The sequence below is a fragment of the Sturnira hondurensis genome, unplaced genomic scaffold, assembly GCF_014824575.4.
Source record: "Sturnira hondurensis isolate 20B ecotype Veracruz unplaced genomic scaffold, ASM1482457v3 Scaffold0020489, whole genome shotgun sequence".
Lineage (NCBI taxonomy): Eukaryota > Metazoa > Chordata > Mammalia > Chiroptera > Phyllostomidae > Sturnira > Sturnira hondurensis.
Window position 1 is genome coordinate 717,410 of NW_028093120.1, and position 19,297 is coordinate 736,706.

The 19,297-nt window shown below is 48.2% G+C and overlaps 1 protein-coding gene and 1 long non-coding RNA gene across 2 annotated transcripts in view; one reads left to right on the forward strand and one right to left on the reverse strand.

The window, feature by feature from the left end:
* Nucleotides 1-312: 312 nt before the first annotated feature.
* LOC118975659 (uncharacterized) lies at nt 313-3,450 on the reverse strand. Its single transcript, XR_005064106.1, has 4 exons — nt 3,258-3,450; nt 1,852-1,909; nt 1,640-1,743; nt 313-562 (listed from the first exon to the last, which is right to left on the reverse strand). It is a non-coding gene; the product is annotated as an uncharacterized LOC118975659 (long non-coding RNA).
* A 76-nt stretch (nt 3,451-3,526) lies between these two features.
* ENDOD1 (endonuclease domain containing 1) overlaps nt 3,527-19,297 on the forward strand; it is a 35,967-nt gene continuing 20,196 nt past the window's right edge. Inside the window, exon 1 of the mRNA XM_037029713.1 lies at nt 3,527-3,923. Within this exon, the coding sequence (XP_036885608.1) occupies nt 3,624-3,923 (300 nt within the window). The 5' untranslated portion in view covers nt 3,527-3,623. The remainder of the gene's footprint in view (nt 3,924-19,297) is intronic.

Here is a 19,297-nt window from a genome sequence, read left to right on the forward strand (position 1 = left end):
CCGGAGGGAGGGGTCAGTCTCTGCGGTCTGGGCCTCAGGTGGAGATCCTCCGAAAATGAATGGAGAGTGATTGCAGGGGTGGAAGAGTAGGATGACGCCATCAGATTTATTTCAGGAAGTCACTGGAGCTGGAAGAGGGACTGGAGGAGCTGAAAGGATAAACGTGGGATGAGAGGTGAGTTAGGGCGGCTTGGTCTCAGGTGAGGGGGGTGGGGACACCTCGGCAGTGAGGACTGGGGTGGGGGCTGGTGACACGTCTAGCTGGGGCATGTTTTCAAGCACTTTCGGAAGAAAACAACCAAATCGCAGAAGTACAAGTAGAATGTCATTTTATTCCACATCAGCCATTATTTTCCCTCTTCGGGCCTTTGCTGAAGGCTGTGGACAGATGCTGGCTGGACTGGCATGGGTGTGAGCACAGAAGCCCAGCAGGATCGGTCTGAAACCTCATCCCTGTGAGAACAGTCAGCAGGAAAGGAAAGGGACTAGAGGCCAGACATAGCACTGAACAATCGATGGGCGAGGTGCTGTGCATACAGAAGCAGCTGAAGACAGTCTTCCCCTGGAACGAGTAGTCAGCAAAAACTAAAGTTAGATCAAGACACTGCCAGCCTACAGTGTGTTCCAGAACCTTGGGGTGAAGACATTTGTCATTTGCAAAATCATGTTCAGTATTACACTAATTTGATCTTTGGAAGGCAAGCAAACAAAAAAAGAGGACCTCTGTTGTCTTGTATGATAAACTAAAAGAAAAAAGCAAACTCATCCTGGTTGTGAGATGTGCTGGTGCTCTGTGTGTGTGTGCATGTGTGTGTGTCGGGGGCCTGGGAGGGACAACAACCTGCCCCAAGGCTCGGGGATGACCTGCAGAGATAGTTGTGCTTATCCAAGTGATCCACAAAGTTTCAGAAATAATGAATTAAAGTCATGTAAATATTTGAAGTTATAGAGACCAAGAACTTATTTTATTATATTTCCTGCATTTGCTAAAATAAAATATCAGCATCCCACCTGGCGTCTATTACGCCAGACTCTGTGGTAGCCACCGGGTGTAGAGACCAAGCAGACCTCACCCTTGTCCGCAGGAGCACACGATCAGCAAAGAGGACAGACACTGGGACTATTCATGTCCTGACATTATAACAGAAGCACTTACAAAGGACACAGGGAGATTGATTTACAGCTGTTTATATAGTTCTCTATAGTTGACAGCATGAATCGACATGGGGAATATATATAACCCCATATAATAATATAAACATTAAAAATCCCATAGAATCTACAATTCTCACAGCCTCCTAGGATAGGCATCGTCTGTGAGAGGACATGCCCGAGGTCTGCCGGGTGAGAGGACTATGTGGAGATACAAGGCCTGGGTGACCATGGTCATCTACTACACATCAAAGGGGACTCCAAGTCTAGCTAGCCTCTTCTGTTACATTACACTAAATGTGCCTCTTAAAAAAAGATACCAATTTAGGTCTCATTTTAGGGACCAAACCTAGTCAACACTTTCAGGAACTTCATGAAGCCTGTCTGGAATTTGCTGTTAAGCTCCAAAATATGTTCTGACAACCTGTCTCCTACTTTGTAGGTTCACCTTACAGATTTGCTGTGATTTAGAGGAAACCAGACAGACCTGGCTCAAAGCTGGTCTGTTCAAAGCTGGCTCAGGACGCACTGGCTGCGCTGTCTTAGGCAGCTGTCAGAAGACTTCTATTCTCAGCTCCCTGTTGGGGCACCCTGGGGGGATAAGATGAAGTGATTCGCTGTGAGTGCCGGCACCTGGCCCTGAGGAGGTGCTCTGGCTCCACCTCTACCACCACTGTCATCCGAGCCACCATTGCTCACCTGGATTATTGCAAATATTTTTCTCCATTCATCCTTGACCACTCCGCTCCGCCCATTTCTGCACAAAGAGCAAATGTGATTGCAGTACTACTGCTGAAAGATGAAAATCCTCAATATCATTTATAATACTTCTTTCCAAACAGCAGGCCATGGATCACTAGTGGGTCACAGCAACAGTTTCGTGGCTCACCATTAACATTTTAAAAAAGTGGTACAAAATTGCCCTGGCTGGTGTAGCTCCGTGGATTGAGCACGGGCCTGTGAAGCAAAGGGTCACCGGTCTGATTCCCAGTCAGGGCACATGCCTGAGTTGCGGGCCAGGTCCCCAGGAGGGGGGACACATGAGAGGCAACCACACACTGATGTTTCTCTCCCACTCTTTCTCCTTCCCTCCCCCTCTCTCTAAAAATAAATAAAATGTTTTTTTTAAAACTGGTACAAAATAGAATAAAATAGAAACACCAGGCTGCACTGCCAATCACGAGCACAAGTATTATGATATGGAACTTGTTTTCTCATTGTGAGTCCTGTTAAAAGTGTTTGAAGGCCTCTGGCCCATGACCCCCTGAGTGATATGACCCTGCCTCCTTCTTTAGCCTCATTCTTCATAATCTCCTCCTAGTTCTCTGCTCTAGACCCACAGTCACTAGTGGGTCACAGAAACAGTTTTGTGGCTGGGCTGGTGTGGACCAGCCTTCCTTAAATTCCGCCAACACATGCTGTTTTACTCTTTGCAGGGTTAATAGCATCTACCCAGTCTCAGCTCAGACATCAGTTCTTCAGGCTACATAGCCTGAATCCCTGTCGGGGTCAGGTTCTCGCTGGTCCATGGCCAGTGTTTAGTTATTCCTTTTATAGCATGATTCTGTGATTAATGACAAGCTTCCCCACTAGGCTGTCTTCCTCAAGACTCCAGGAACCCTGTCCTGCTGGAACACCCGGCCCAGGCTAGCACGCAGGCACTCTGTGGGATGAATGAAGCAATGTATCGACCAACCTACCGGCCAGGGATGTTGACTAGTCTCCTTTGTTGCCTTGGTGTTGGTTTTGTTTCCTCACCTCGCACTAGTTAAACCTCAAGGGCTTCACTGCCTAGGTTAGGAACTTCCTACAACTGGATTCCTTAACTTGGGTCTCTCCTCTTCTGATCTGCTAAGGATACGCCCACGTCGTGTTCCGGAGCAAGCGGCTGAACACTTCGTTGGGAGAGGGAGGCTAATTTTCATCGAATATTAGAGGGGGTCTCTGCCTACTTGCTTCAAAGAGACACAGTTATCTAAGCATTTCATACCGCCCCTTTGCATCCCCAAGGCTCCCTGCGGCGCTTTTGCTCCGGAGGCTTTCTGGTACCCCGCCCAGGGGACCATCCTTTCCCAGCCCCTCCGATTAGACCGACCCGCTCAGACCTTCTACTCTTCCGAGCGCGCGTTCCCGCAGACTGCGGAGACGAGGGAGAGTGGCTGCTGGTGCCCGGCGTCTCGGAGCCCGCTTGTGTGCAGCCTCCGGGACGACATCCGCATCCCCGAGCCCGGGCCACCAGCCTCTGCAGCCACCATCTTCGGCAAGGGAGGGTAAGAGGGAGGCGCGGCCTTGGGACGCGGACACGCCCCCGCCGCCGGGGCCGCCCAGCCGCCCAGCCGCCCAGCAGCGCGTTCCCCTCGCCGCGCCGCGCCCGGATTCCGACTTCCCCTCAAACCCGGCAGGCGGTCTTGCGCTCCCCGCCCGGCCAGCAGAGCCCGCGCCGCGGCCGCCCAGTGCTCGTAGAGGACGACATGGGCCCCGCGCGCTGGCTCGCCCTCGGCAGCCTCCTAGCCCTGAGCGCGCGGCTGGAAGGCCGGCTCGTGGACCAAGAGGACGCCGGCTTTGGCGAATGTGACCGGTTCTTCTATGCCGGGACTCCGCCAGCGGGGCTGGCGGCCGAGGGCCACGTGAAGATCTGTCAGCGCTCCGAGGGCACCGAGCACTTCGCTACCATGTACAGCACCCGGGACCGCATCCCCGTGTACTCGGCGTTCCGCGCCCCGCGCCCCCTGCCCGCCGACGCGGAGCAGCGCTGGTTGGTGGAGCCGCAGGTAAGCGAGGTGTTTCCCCAACCCCGGAGCTTGGCTGACCTCCGGAGGCGCCTTACAGCCACCATGAGAATAGGGAAAAGCAGCCCCCACGCCCTTCATGTGCCGTGGTCAGAAAACCCGGGTTTCGGATCCACTCCACCGCGCCCTGGTAGTAAATACAGTCTATCTTGCTCCCGTCGATGCCACCATAGGAGCTCGGCGACGTCAGAGCCTTCGCTTAAGCTTCAGGTGCCGGGGGTTTCGCAGTGGGAGGTGGTTCTGTCCACATTTCGGTGCGGACATCTGTAGTATCTCATTCATTTCCTGAATAGTGAGGAACGTGAGACCAAGACCCCTGAGACCTTTCAGATGAGCTCACAGGCCTTGGCGCAGGTCATTGCCACAATTTCTAGGGAGTGGATGGGCATTTTCATGACCATTTTGTAATAGAGGGAGATCAAGGCTCAGGGGAAGAAGAGACTTGGGGAAAGGAAGACCACCCTGTTGGTAAGCTAGGCCAGGGCTTTTAGACAGAAGTTCATTGCCCTGTCTATTAGGAAAAAGCTTTCCTTTCTGCAGAGGCTGCCTGAGCCTGAAAACCATTTCCTATGCACACAACATCAAGTAAATTCTATCTGAAATTGTGTTGAGTTAGGACAATAAAATACAGATTTTAAGAAATCCAGTGGTATAGTTACAAATAACATGGAAACATTGACTACCTCCAATTAATGCAAAGAACAAACCAGTTTTTCCTGACTCTATTATCCGACCACTTGGAAATCATGTCAGCTCTCAGGGTGTTCTGTCATGTCTGGTGAGGGTGACCAAACCTGACTTAACCCACGCTACCCTACCTCAGCTCAGCCAGCCTCCCCTTTTGCCAGTTCTCTGCCTCTCACCAGCCTCCCACCTGCCTCTGCACCTGCGCCAGCTGCCAAAGCCACCCCTGTTGCCGGAGGGGCTGACCCGCTCAGCCCACCCACTCATGATTGCCGCAGCTGTGCAGGGCCACAAGGGTGAACAGGAGACCTGCTTGCAGGTGGTTCCTTCAGAACCCTGGGGTGTAATCTCTGTAATTTCATTCAGATATTTCTACCTCTGAGAGTTTGGCCAGGTCTCAGGCAACCTGTACCTCAGTGTTTTTACCTTCTCCACCTCCTTTCCATCTTCCTCACCTGCTGATTTCAGAACCTGTGAGATCAGCCATGTGCAAAAACCTTTGTGCATTGTACACACTTGAGACATATATTATCTAAAATTAGTTTGCCCCCAGCTGCACCCCCCAGACCTCTCTACATTTCCCCCGGCTCATTATGCCTTGGGATTGTGGGCCTGTGAAGAAAAGAGGTGGTCTGGTCTTTTCTCCTTGCGGATCTCATGCATGCCTGTGGAAGGCAGAACATACACGTGAGGAAAACACAGGAATGCATGCTGAACAAATTTCAGTTAAATTCAGAACGCCTTTAGTAATCACCTACTGTGTGCCAGGCAGTTAGAGTGCCAGCAGAATAGATTGTAGCTCCTGAGCGCAAAGGCTTCTGGTCTGCAAGTGAAGCATGCGGGGGGGAGAGGTGGGGTAGGTTAGTTCTTCCATTGACGAGCTAAACTTGGAGATAGTAACAGGGTGGTTCTGTGGGCTAAATGAGTTACTATATACAATGTCCTCTGAGAGGTTCCTGGTACCCAAGTAGTAGGTTATTATGATATAAGCAAAACCCCATAATTTAATAAAGGTGAACAAATTCCTATTAGAGTTAATCTCTCTTGCAGGTGATAGGGGAAAGCCTTGGGGTCAGGATGACATTTGTGCTGTGCCTTGAAGGATGAAGCAGAGGTCAGAAGCGGGGGGAGGAGGAGGAGGAGGAGGAAGGCATTGCTCCGGGAGGGAGCATTATAAGTAAGAAATGCAGATTCAGGGATTAGTGATTAGTGTAGGGAGTGGTTACAGCACTCAAGCTGTAAAGTGAGTGAATTACAATGTACTCATGTGTTCAGAATGAAGGGGAATGATGGAAGGGAGGGGTCAGGTGTGAAGGAATAATCAGGGAAGGCTTAGGGAGGCAGGAGTTATTGAAGGAGTCACAGAAGAGCTCGATTCAGCGGAGAAGAATTGGACAGACCCTCACCTAAGCCTGGGTTTCTGGGTGTGGGGGCAGATAGTGAGGAATAGGACTAAGGAGATAAGAGAAGTTGGGGTTAGGGAATAGTTCCAAATGGCAGCTCTAGAGGTAAGACATACAGTGGTTTGGAAGAGCACAGGAGCCAGAGTTCTTAGCTGGGGTGGTCGCAGTGACTGATGCTCCCCCTGCAAGGTGGGCTTCTGTCCTCCTGCCCCCTTCCTTCCATTGCAATGTCAGGTGAAGCCAGCCAGTGCTATTGAGAGGGAGGAGAAGCTGCAAGATGAGATGCAGGCAGGCTCCTGAGTGTGTTGCAGCCGACCTGACTGCCCTGTGGCCTGCTCACCAGGCCTGCCTCACTGCCAAGGTCCCCACTGCAGAAAGATGCCCAGGGCTCAGTGTAGCCTTCTGCCTGCTTCAAAGCCATTTGTAATACTGAGTCACCTTGTACCCACATCACCTTCTAATGAGGTCAGCATTACAGAGAGGCTGAGCAGCCCGGAGGAAGAGGCCAGAAATCGAAGGAGAGTTAGGTGTGCTTTTGGCCATGAGTCGGGCGGGGCTGTACTGGCCCTGGGGCTCCCAAAGCCCAGCTCAGAAGCCTTCTTGGCTGTCCTGCAATTTCCCTTTAAAAATAAAAAAGAACTCCTAATTGGAAGAATATAGAAACTGCGTCACTCTTGTGCTTAAAACCTTTAAAGTGTTGGCTGCCCCACACCTAAGGACAAAGTTCATCCTGTAGAACACAGTGTACAGGGCCCCCGTGCCCTGTCTCCAGCCCCATTTTCACAGGTGAGGCTCTGGCCTTCCCCAGCCGCCTTGAGTGCCTCTTGTAAACCGTGCTGTTGGTGACATTTGTTTCTTTGCTCACGCTGATCGCTGTTGCCCAGATGCCCTTTCCACACTGCCCCCATCCCGCTCCTCACGTCTTCCCCTGAGCATCTTTTAAAACTGCACAGGTGTCCCCTCTTCCAGAAAGAACTGCCCACCTGAGTTAGGTTCGCCTCTCAGTGATCCTGTAATTTCTCTGTTTTTGTACTCACCACATTGGTTTATAATTACCTGCTTATGTGTCTGTCTCCTCGACCTGAGCCTGAGGACTACATCATGTTCGTGCTTATATTCCAAGTGCCTAGGATGTAGAAAGCACTCAATAAGTGTTGAATAACATAATTTGACATTAGGGCCAATCAGGCAGCGGGTGAGATGTTCAGCTTGAGTCTTCTTGCTGGGGAGCTCTCTGCTGCGGAAGCTGAGCCGAGAGCTGGCCAGCAGCCACTGCTGCAGACATATTTCATGGGCAGAGCTGGCCTTCCTTTAAGTCCGCCCCCAGGTGATCTGGATCTCAGCTCTGTGTGACAGCTCTGTAGCCTCCGGCACAGGACCCCATGACGGCCAGTGTTGGAGAGATTTAAATGGGGTCTTCTGAGTAACAGAGTGCGAACTTTAAAAGGAAGTGGAGAGGCCTGGCCAGGTAGCTCCAGGGGTTAGGGCATTGTCCCCATTGACCAAGGTTGTGGGTTAATCTCTGGTCAGGGCACATACAAGAATCAACCAATAAATACATAAATAAGTGGAATAGCAAACCAATGTCTGTCTGTCTGTCTTTCTCCCCTCCTCCCTCTCTCCCTCCCTGCCTCTCTCTCTAAAATCAATTAAAAATAAGTAAATAAATAAAGGAAGCAGAAAAAACGATTGTCTTAAGTTCTATGTGGAATGTGGTCACTTTTAAATTGAGAATGGGGAGAAGGCAAAGAGAGACAGGGAGAGAAAGATGACGAATACGTTCCCACTAGCACGATGGCCGTGGTGTGGAGGTTTCCAGTCGAGACTCCAGATACCTGAGAACTGGGTTCTGGTTTAGTACGGGGAGCCTCAACCATTTAGTTTCTGAACTCCTTTCCATTTATTTAATGGAAGAATTTGTGGGTGAGGTGCTAGTGACGGCTTTCCAAAGTACTTGATCCATTCATGCTGGAAGCCAGCACATAAGACCCTCTCACTGCATGAACATGAATACTGGGAGGATCTGGTTTTATGTTCAGCTCATACTTATTTAATCTTACAGAAATACCGTGAGGTAGATCATTCTCTTTGTTGTAGAGATGAGGAAACTGGCTCAGGGAGAATAATTGATGGGGCCCAGGTCACACAATTGACAATTGGAACTGACTTTTTGCTCTTAGTCCATGCTCCATGGACATTCTCTGACCTCACAGGAGATCCACTACATTAACGGTGGTAGGAATTGAATTCTCATCTTTTATAGAAGAATCTTAATTTCTACTCCGTTTCTCTTTCTCAACAGTTGTATTAGGGTTGGCCAAAAAATTCATTTTGGTGTTTTGTTTTGTTTTTTCTGTAAGATGACTGTAGTAGCACTTAGTTGTCTTTAACTTCATTCAAAACAACTTTGTTAGATTGTATTGTAACAGTTGTCATGTCAGTGTGCATTTTTTTTAAGATTTTGTTTATTTCTTTTTAGAGAGGGGGAGAGAGGAAGAAAGAGAAGGAGAGAAACATCAGTGTGTGGTTGCCTCTCATGCTCCCCCTACTGGGGACCTGGCTGCAACCCAGGCATATGCCTTGACTGGTGATTGAACCAGCGATCCTTTGGTTCACAGGCCAGCACTCAATCCACTGAGCCATACCAGCCAGGGCCCAGCATGCATTTTTAAAAACACTTACCAAATCGGTGAAGTTTTATGTAGCCACTTTAGTATTGGAGATAGAAGAAAATATGCAACATTTTCGGCATATTATGCTTTATTATTTCAAGAAAGGTAAAAACACAACTGAAACACACAGAGATTTGTGCAGTGTGTGGAGAAGGTGCTGTGGCCAATCGAATGTGTCAGATGTGGTTTGTGAAGTTCCGTGCTGGACATTTCTCACTGGATGATGCTCCATGATCAGGCAGGCATGTTGATGTTGATGTTTATAGCGATCAAATTGAGACATTAATTGAGAACACTCAACGTTATACCATGTGGGAGATAGCCGACATACTCACAATATCCAAATCAATACAGTTATTGATGAAATGAAAAATTTGTCTTTTATTTTACGGAAAAAACTAAACAGACTTTTTGGCCAACCCAATACAAATGAGAGCACATATTTGGCTGCATAAACGTTGCTCAGGCATCAGTGGCTCTGCGGTGAAGGTGAGATTCTGGCTAACCACAGAAGCATGTTCCTGAAGCGCCCAGTGAGGTCCCGTTTTGAATTTTAGTAAGTGCAGGCAAACAGTTGTCACAACCTAAGACCTTAATTTCTTGATCATTAATTTCCACCAGTAGCTTCTTGCTTACACACCCTGAGACTGTTAGACACACTATCTAATCTAATTTACTTTAACATCAGTCCTCTTCTCATCAGAGAACAAATATGAAGAAGACACCATATGCTTCAATTTCTACATAAGGGGTGCAGCAAATAGGACAATTTTGACTCTTACTTCCTAGTTAAGAGACTCGAGTTCAGATCCCTTCTCTGCCCTTCATAGAGTCTGCGGGACCTTAAATTCTCCCAGTCCTGTTTTTCTGATTTGTTCACTAAAGGTATAACGAGTGTTAATTTCATGAAGTGGTACTGACAAATAAACATAATACATACAAGCATGTAGCATAGTACCTGAAGTATGGTGAGGTCTCAGCAGATATGCATGTGTACACTTTATTAAGGTCTTACTCTTAAGACAGACACATAATTAAGTGTTAGACACACACAAATGCACACACACGTGCAGAATGTTGGAATACGTAGGCGACTCCTACAATTCCATAAATCTCTCCTAAAATGTGAAATTTCGATCTGTGTATCTTATCCAATACGAGGCATATGGCCTATATTCATAGAACAGGTACTCAGAGAGTGCGTGGTGGGAGGTTGAATGAGTGGAAGATCAAGTGGATGGATTTAGGTAACTGAAAAAATGAAAACGAAACAGGTGCCAGAAACACCTTGACCCTCCCTGTCCTGACCAACGGAGAGCTATGCTGCCACAAAACCAACAGTGAGCGATTACATTCCAGTCTATTATGCTGGGCCTGGGTAGGGCTGGGAAGCACCTGACTCAGGGGATGGCTCCAACGTCAATCGCTCCCTTTCTTCTTTACTGGAATGCAAAGCGCAAAGGCAGGAGTGGTCTTGGCTATTCTCCATTGCATTTTTTTCCTTTTCTGGCTTTTTATTTATCTCTGAATTCCGTGTTTCTATTTGATTTGTGGTCATTCTCAAGAGCAAGTTAAGGTACTTGACCTGTATTGGCAGAATGTTTTAGGGACATCTTGTCCTGAAGCAGGTCAGTGGTGACAGATCCGCACACCATTCTTTCAGTTTAGACCTGAATGTGGACAGTCCAGGAAGGGAACTGTTGTTTATTGGTCCCTTATTATGTGCAAGGATCTTCACAAATTAGCTGATTCATACAACTCTAGGCATTATGATCCATGCTTTACAGTTTAGGGAACCAAGGTTCAGAGCAATTATGTAACTCACCAAGGCCACATAGCTGTCAGGTGACAAAGCCAGGTGCAAGCTCGCGGCTGCCCACCTCCAAAGCTCTCAGCCCTCTTTCTGTCCATCGTTCTGTCTTCCAATCGCAACTTCAGTGTGTTCTCTCCAGTTTCCAAATCAACTGACTAGATATGTGACTTTATTTTTATTTTGCTGAATCAGTTTAGTTCTTTGGATGATTTACAGCTTTGCTTCTAACACACTATTCTGAAAATTCCACCTTCGGATTGTCATTAGCTCAGTTATTCACTTGTGGTGATTGAATGGTGCTTTCCCTGAGAAATAAAGATTTTATTCTTTGTGTTTCAAATTTCTCTTCCTTTTATGCTGTCAGCTCAACAAGTGAAAATTTGAGAAAATAAATCCTCCCACTTGCCAGTAGTGTTCGCTTCCAGTGGTCTAGCTTCTAGAATTACTGTTAGTGCAAGAATGTTTCCCCTTCAAGTTATATCATGTCTTCCGGTTGATCACATTTTCTGTCTTCCCATAGAACCTGGTATCTGTGGCAGCAAGAGTTCACTGCCTGCTGATCAGTCTATCAATCTGTGTGGCCACTGAAAGGAAGGAGAAATAAAGGAGAAACTGACTCATAGGGTGAACCAAAACTAGAAGCAGCATTTACATTCCGGTCCTGCTTTTACTGACCGGACCACACTTGACAGAAGTGTGGCTCAGTCAGAAGGGTCTATTTTTCATTAAAACCATCAAAAAAATTTTACGTTTTTAATGAAAATTTCAAGTAAGGGTATATTTTATTTGCAAAGTAAACAGATGGCTGAAATAGTATTTAAAAATATAAATTAAATTACATGTTCCCACTGACTTGCACCTTGATTTTAAAGAGTAGTGCCTCGAGTTTTGGCTGACCTCCAATCAGCCAGAGCATTTAAAGCTTTAACAAAGCCCTGGGTCCTCCGATATTTATTCCAGCACTGTCCTAGGGCCGGGGGATAGAGCAGTGAGTCAAATAAACAAAAATACTCACTGTCATGGAGCTTAGTATGTAATAGAAGACACAGATGAGCCCTGGCTGGCGTAGCTCAGTGGATTGAGCTTGGGTCCACGAACCACATAATCGCGGTTCGATTCCCAGTCAGGGCACATGCCTGGGTTGCAGGCCAGTTCCCAGCAGGGACGCACCAGAGGCAACCATACATTGATATTTCTCTCCCTCTCTCCTTCCCTTCCCCTCTAAAGATAAATAAATAAAATCTTTAAAAAAAAGAAGACACATGATAAAATAAACAAAATAATAAAATTTTACTATTTAAAAGCATATTAAATAGTAAAAAGTACTGAGGAGAAAAATAATGCAAGGTAGAAGGATATGTTATCAGGGAAGAGGTTAAGTTTTAGAAGGGTTTCCGGGGAAGATATGACTAAGGAGGTGACCCTGTGTATGGACTGGAAGGAAGCGACCAAGCCAGCCATGCAGGTACCTGAGGGAAGATTGCTCCATAGAGGGAAGAGTAAGTGCAAAGGCCCTGAAGCATGAGTGTTCCCCTGTGTTTGAAGAAGAGGCCAGTGTGGCTAGAGAAAGATAAATGAGCAGAGTAGCGGGAAATGAGGTCAGACAGGTAGGGCAGGAGGTGACAGGTCCTGCTCAGGAGTCACCTCAGGAGGTGACTCCATCTGAGTCAGGAAGCCATTAGACCAGCTTTGAGCAGAGGGTTTTGATGTGATCTGACGTATATTTTTTGTATCCCCAATGTGTTCATTGGGACGGTTTCCCACTCATCTTGATTCAGGGTGCGTTTAGTGCTGCTTCCTTCTGAGGAAACATCCTCTGGAAGCCGTGTTTCTCCGTCTCCAGGCTGACAGAGCAGCCAGCCCCAGAACGACCGCCGATGCACGGCCAGTGCAAGTGGTGATTTTACAGCACCCTGGGCATCTCACGGCCATGAAGTGGGAACTGGGGCTCTGCACCGGGTGGTCCTCGGTGAGGAGGGTGTTGTTGGGGGAGGTTGTCACTGGAGAGCTGACTTACATTTTCATAGCGTCGTTGTGGCTGCCACAGTGAGAACAGACTGTGGGGTTCTAGAACAGTAGCAGAGAGACCCGATAGGAGAATTCAGTACTCTGGCAGGAGACAGTGGTGGCTTGGACGGGGTAGTGACAGTCTAGTTCTGGATATATTTTGAAGAAAGAGCCAACAGTCTTTGGGGTGAGAGAGAGGGAGGAGTCACAGATGACTCCAAGGACTTTGGCCAGAACAACGGCACTGCCATGACCAAGCTGAAGACACTGAGGCGAAGCTGGTGTGAGATGTGCCGAGTGTGAGATGCCTTCAGGTTTTCCGTGGCACTTTGAGTAGAGGTCTAGAGCTCACTGGGTACTTAGCACACATTGGGCACGCTTCCAGGCACTTTTTTCCACGAGTAATTTTAATCCTCACCACAACTATAGGAAATGGGTGCTATTGTTATCCTTCTTAGACAGACGAGGTAACTGAGGCATGAAGAAGATAAATTATTCCATGTTCGTGGAGCTGGGAAGTAGTGGAACGGGGGTTTGAACTTGAGTTGTCTGACACTGGAGAACACGTGCGGCTGCCTGTGTTAACAAACCATTAATGTATTGGGATCCCCCCTGTTTAACTGTCCTGAAAGAAGTTTCTCCTTTGAAAGGTCACACATTCATTTACTGGACTTTATAGAGCGCAGCATGTTTCCAGCCCCATAGCTTCGTGCCAGTGCATGTCCAATGCTCACAGCCTCAGGTGCCTTCATGCTGCACTGGGCTGAGGGTACTGTTGCCCCTTTTTGCAGTTTTGCTCTGTTCTTATCCATGGCGAGCACTTCCTAGGGTCATTATGCTAACAGACATTCTCCGTAATGCACCACAACGGGGTCCAGGGGAATGGATCGTCCCAAAACTCTTCCAAGCAGTGAGTGCTGTCCTCCAGGTCACACTGAATGTGGCAGGAATAAGGGAGGGGTCTTGCATCTGTGGGGACATGGAGCTGTGGCTGCCGGAGGTGGGTTGGGTACAGTACCTGAGTCTGGGGTGAGCCCAGATCCTGACTAGGTGCCTGTTGCCTAAGGGAAGGGGTGCACACCCTCCAGAGATCATCTCTGGAGCAGAGGTGGAGGATCCACTCATCCATTCTTCACCCTCATCAATCCAGGAGACCCTCCTATGCTCCCAGCCTGTTTCCCCGGGGAAGTGAAGCCAGCTGAACCCAGCGCATTCTGAAACTTAACCCAGTAATGCACTAAGCCCTGCTTTGGGATGAGAAGAGGGCCTTTGCTCCAATGCAGAATGCCTGACCTCCTTGAAAGGGCAGAAATCCCCTTTTCCTTTATGACGGGCAGCAAGCTGAAGTCCTCACCCTCTACAGGTTCTTATGTTTGCCTTCATATCCTGGCTTATCTGGCTTCCACCCAGTGTGGTAAAGGAGCCTTTGCTGTGTGTTTGGGAGATGGCAGTGTTGGTTTCACAAAATGATGTTAGTAGTTATAACTGAGGGAAGAAGTTGATCCATATCACCTCAGTTTGTTGATTCCATTGACCAAGACACAGGCTTAAACAGGGACCATGTGAGGAAACGGCCATTATTTGTGTTTCTGAGCATTTGGGTGTCCACCACAGTCTCAGGGCACAGGCACACAGGGGAAGGAAAGCCGGATTCATGAAGCATGAAAAGTCTTTCCTCGGTCTCAACTGTCTCTGCTGTATCTGGACCATGGTGCCCATGACATCAGACAACTCCATCAGGCTGAGTGGCCTGTTTGGGATGGTTGATGCCCTTGCTTTGGCCCCTCAACTGACAGACTTCACCCCCGCAGTCCCAACCATCTGCACTCTGAGGTCCAGGCTCCCATCATCTTTGTCCAGGCCCCTCTGCAAAGCGGCTTCCTGACTGGTTAACCCCTGCCTCTGTCTACTCTGAGGCCAGAGAAGTCCTCTCAAAACCTTAATCCCACCATGTCTCCACAGTCTCACTGGAAACCTTTCTGGACTCCCCACTTTTCTTCAGATAAACATAAGCCCTTATCGAGGTCTCCAGAGTCCTGCACAGTCTGTCTCCCATCCCTTCCCAGCCTTATCTGGTGTCACAGACCTCCCTGCCAGGCCTTTGCTTTTAGCCACTTTTGCTTATTTGTGTTTATTTTTTATTTTTATCAAGTTTTTATATATGAAATCTGAATTCTGTCAGCAGCATATATATAACTACATCAATTTTGGGGGGGTCAAAGTTGTGACTGTGCCCTGGCTGGAGTGGCTGAGTGAATTGAGCACCGGCCTACAAACCCAAGGGTCGCTGGTTCATTTCCCAGTCAGGGCACATGCCTGGGTTGCAGGGCCAGGTCAGGTCCCCAGTCGGGGGCGTGTGAGAGGCAACCACACATTGATGTTCCTCTCCCTTTCTTTCTCTCTCCCTTCCCCTCTTTCTCTGAAAAAATAAATTGTGACTAAATTCACGTTTTTCAAAAGATTTTATTTATCTATTTTTAGAGAGAAGGGAAGGAAAGGAGAAAGAGAGGAGAGAAGCATCAGTGTGCGAGAGGGATATCAACTGGTTGCTGCTCACACACTCCCAACGGGGACCCGGCCTGAAACCCAGGCGTGTGCCCTGACCAAGAATCAACCAGTGACCTCTCAGTTTGCAGGTTGGCACTCAACCCACTGAGCCACACCAGCCTGGGGTGTGACTAAATTTGCTTTTAAATTCACAGCTCTAAGCCACTGAGCCAGCTCTCTGTACTTGAATCTTTCTTCCCAATGAGATGAGTCTACTGTAACAACTTATGCTAATTCCATCATAGTGTTTATATTGTCCGGGTGATTTAAAAGCATAATTCACCAATGAGCATCTCTTATTTTTCCTTTATTGGCAGTAGGGCTTACTGGTAGTATTAATGCTGCTTGCCATTTTCTCATTTTGGGTTCATATCCACCACTGAAGGCAGATCTTGGTAGACTTTGAAAAAACTTGTTTGACTTGAGGCTCCATATGCTTCATGGCTTGCAAGATACAACGGCCTGCAAATCCTGCAGCAGCAATGGTCGGTCCAACTGCGGCCACTGTACTGGCCGTGGCTCCGGCTCAGCTCCCTTGCCTCCACCGAGAACATGGTTCATCCCAGCCAAAAGGCTGTGGCCACCAACCTCACGCCTCCACCAGAAAGCAAGGTGGCCACCGAGAAGGGAGAAGACACTCAGACACAGGTGCCCTAAAAAACACAGCAGGAGCGGCCTTGATATCTAGGCTGGAACACTTAAAAAATTTTTTTAAATGTCTATTTCTCTTCCATCATAGGACCTTTGTACCTGCTATTTTATTTTGGTTTTTATTTTGTTTTGTTGTTCCCCATGATATTCCCAAGTAGGTCAACTGTCTGGAGTCCTCTCTAGGAGCAGCCAACATACTGTGCTGGTGTGTTGCAGTTACACGTTTATTTGCATGACTAATTGAGTGCCACCTAACTAGACACTGAAGTCCATGAGGGTAGGCAAGTCTCAGGGCTGTCATTGCTCCCCACTGAATCCTTATGTCTAATGCAGGGACTACTACGCTTTTTCTCTAAAGGGGCAAATAGTAAATATTTTAGGCTTTGCACACCATGTCGTCTGTGTTGCAACTATTCAGCTGGGCTGTTTGAGCACAAAAACAGCCGCAGACAACACATAAATGAATGAGTGTGGCTGTGTTCCAAGGGACCTTTATTTACGGAAGCAGGTGGTGGGCTGGATTTGGCTCACAGGCTGCAGTGTGCCACCCCCTGGCCTTGCAGAATGCCATCACTTAGTGAGGGATTAATACTGTTGCCTGTGGAGCACTTGGCAAATGCGGACTGAACGGTGACCGTGAGATATGAAGGCCGTGCAGCCTTGCTCCTACTGTGGCAGCCCTGGGTCTAGACCTAGGAGTTTCAGCTCGCTTTTAAATGTGGTTGTGGTTGTCATTATTTATAATATTCGGGGTTTGGGGGATTATACAAGTAATGTGTACTTATGATAACATTTTTTGAGCGTTTTGGAAGTATATAAAGACGAAGATCTCACTTCGCACAGATAATAAATCATTACAGTTTGTATATGTGTGTATGCTAACATTCCATGAATTCCCGTCAGTCAGACGTACGTGTATGTTTGCATTCCCTGTGTTCTAGTCAACAAGTCTCAGCTCACTATCTGACTCTGTGAAGCCACGTATAACAGGCTTTCAAACAGCCATCATACCCAGGGAGAGGGAGGGCGAGGGGACTCTTTTGATCAACACAACTATTTATTTCATTTAGAAATAGGAGACCTGGGGATTTCAAACGCAAAGTCCAGTTCATCACACTTCTCTTTCAAGTTTGTGTCACACACACTCATGGATGGCTCGAAATGATCCCGCCATCTTTCCCCTTCCTGTGTTCCGGAGCCAAGGTGTCTCTCCCTTTGATGGAGACAGAGGCCTGGGGACTCGTCTGCCCACAGTCGCAGTCAGTGGCAGAGCTGACAGATCGCTTCATTTCTAATCTGGTGTTCTACTTCTAATTCTTTTTTTTCTATTATTGATTAGAAAGAGAGAAACATTCGTTTGTTGTTCCACTTATTTGTGCATTCATTGGCTCCTGCCTGTATGTGCCCTGACCGAGATCAGCCCTGCAACCTTGGTGTATCAGGATGACCCTCTAACCAACTGCGCTACCCGGCTGGGGCCTCTTTTCCGATTCTAAACCCTGTTGCCCTACAATCCCTGTTTAGAGGACCTTGGAGAAGAAGGACACTCCAAAAACACAGGAAAAAAGGGGAAAGAAATGGAAATGATTTTACCGGAGGGCAGCCTTGGTAGCTTCAAATGGTATTTATTATACCACATGGAGCAGTAGATGTCTCCTTTGTGCCTAAGATAAGAGCATACAAACTTTAGCTCTCTGGAAGGTTTGGGTCGGAAGCAAACAAGCCATTTCCTGACAGCGAGAGTCACGATGCGGTGGAAGAGGGCCTGAGGGTTGTCAAGTCCCCTTCTGAAATGGACTTTATAATGATGGGTACACTTTGCCTGTTGCCTGTCTCTTATAGCTGTAATCCTGTGTGGAGACAGGCTAGGAGCCTCTCCCAGTTTTCAGAGGAGGGGACGTCCCTCTGCGGTGACAGGGGTGACTCTCAGGCTGCAGTGCTGCGCCCACGGAGCTCATTGACCAGGCTTGTTCCTGCTGTTGCTTTTGCTGCTGTCGGTATCGGGTACCGTTCTGTGCCTTTCGTCCAGCCCCAGGCCAGGGCTCATGTGTCTCCTCTCATTCATTTATCTCACAAACGTGGTCACGACCAGTCAGGGACAGGAGTGGACCGTAAATTTGTTCTTTTCTCTATCAGTGAGTTGGGGTTTAAGAGGTAGGCAAATAGGCAGGGGATTACAGGGGTCTTCAGTGACAGAAACAAGCTGACCCTGTTTATTATCTGTTTGTGCATTTATTTGTTCCTCGTCAGCTGGTCTAGAATTTTTGCATAGGAAAAGATGAATAGTCAGACATCCAACTGCTGATTGGTACTTTTATTAGTATTGTCACTATCTTCAGCAGCAAAACCATTTATTGGGTTCTCAGGACTAACCCAAGAAATAGTCGAAGAGTTGGTCCTGGAACAAGATCTGGTCCCTCCCTGCAGGTGTCTTGTTGCTTAGTCAGAAGGCAAGGCATGACCAAGAAGTGGTTGACTTAGCTCTCTCCCTAGCTGGACTGTTAGCCCCGAAGGAACAAAGACTGAGAGACAAAGTGGTTAAGAAAATGGGTTTCATAAAGGGGCAAAGTTGGGTTGCATCCCAGCTCTGTCATTTACCAGCTGTGTGACCTTGGACATGTTACCGAATCTCACAGAGCTCAGTTCCCCGTCTGTGGCACAGGGCGAAGAAATTGTCCCTATTGTACAGAGGAGTTAGAAAGGTTCAGCATGGCAGTGTGTGCACAGGCACTCTGCCTGTGTCTGAGAACTCAGGACAAACATGGTAAGTGTTCCGCATGAATAAGTAACCCGGGCGTCTCAGAGGATGCGAGACCATCGGGATGAGGGTTACATGCTGCTAGAGCTGACCTAGTGTGATGGCTGAGTGGCTCCTTGGTCCATGATGGGAAAGTGAGAGGTCAGTCTCAAGGTGGCCAAGTAGGAGAGGAAGACGGCAGAGGCAGTACAGCGGGTGCTTGTCAATGTTTTGGGCACCTTTAGGAAAGAAGAAAAGCCCCAGTGCCAGCTGTGAAGTCCTTTGTGGTACTGGCTTGCTCTAATAAAGCCACTCAGCCCTGTCACAATGAAAACGAAAGTCCCCGTCCCTGCTGCACTGCCACCTTCCCTCTGAGTTCAGTGGCTCCTGCACTGTCCTCTCGGTCACTCTGTCCATTCTCTGTTGAAGAATGGGGCAGAGGTTCCTTCTATCTGTCTGCCCCTCTGGTCTATTTCCAGACTTCTGGGACCAAGGCCGCCTTGTATATTCATTTCTTCCCAAGACTTAATCCAGGGGTCTAGAAGCTTCCATGCCTAAAAGGTCCCTGCCCTGGTTCCCACAGAAGGTGTGCTGAACTCTCCTAAGAATAGGGCTCCAGATGTTTCAGGCGTGTTGGTGCATGAATCATAAGCTTCCCCGAGCTCACTCGGGTGAAGGGCAGGGCTGCTGTACGAGATCACTGGTAGGGCCAGGGCACAGGAACAGAGACCACAAAGGCCTGAAGGAGCCGGGGCTGGGAAACTCCTACAGGCCGAGTGGTCCCCACCTAGTCTTCCAGGTCTTTCTCCCATCCTCTGTCCTATCTGCTTTCGCATGGGTCT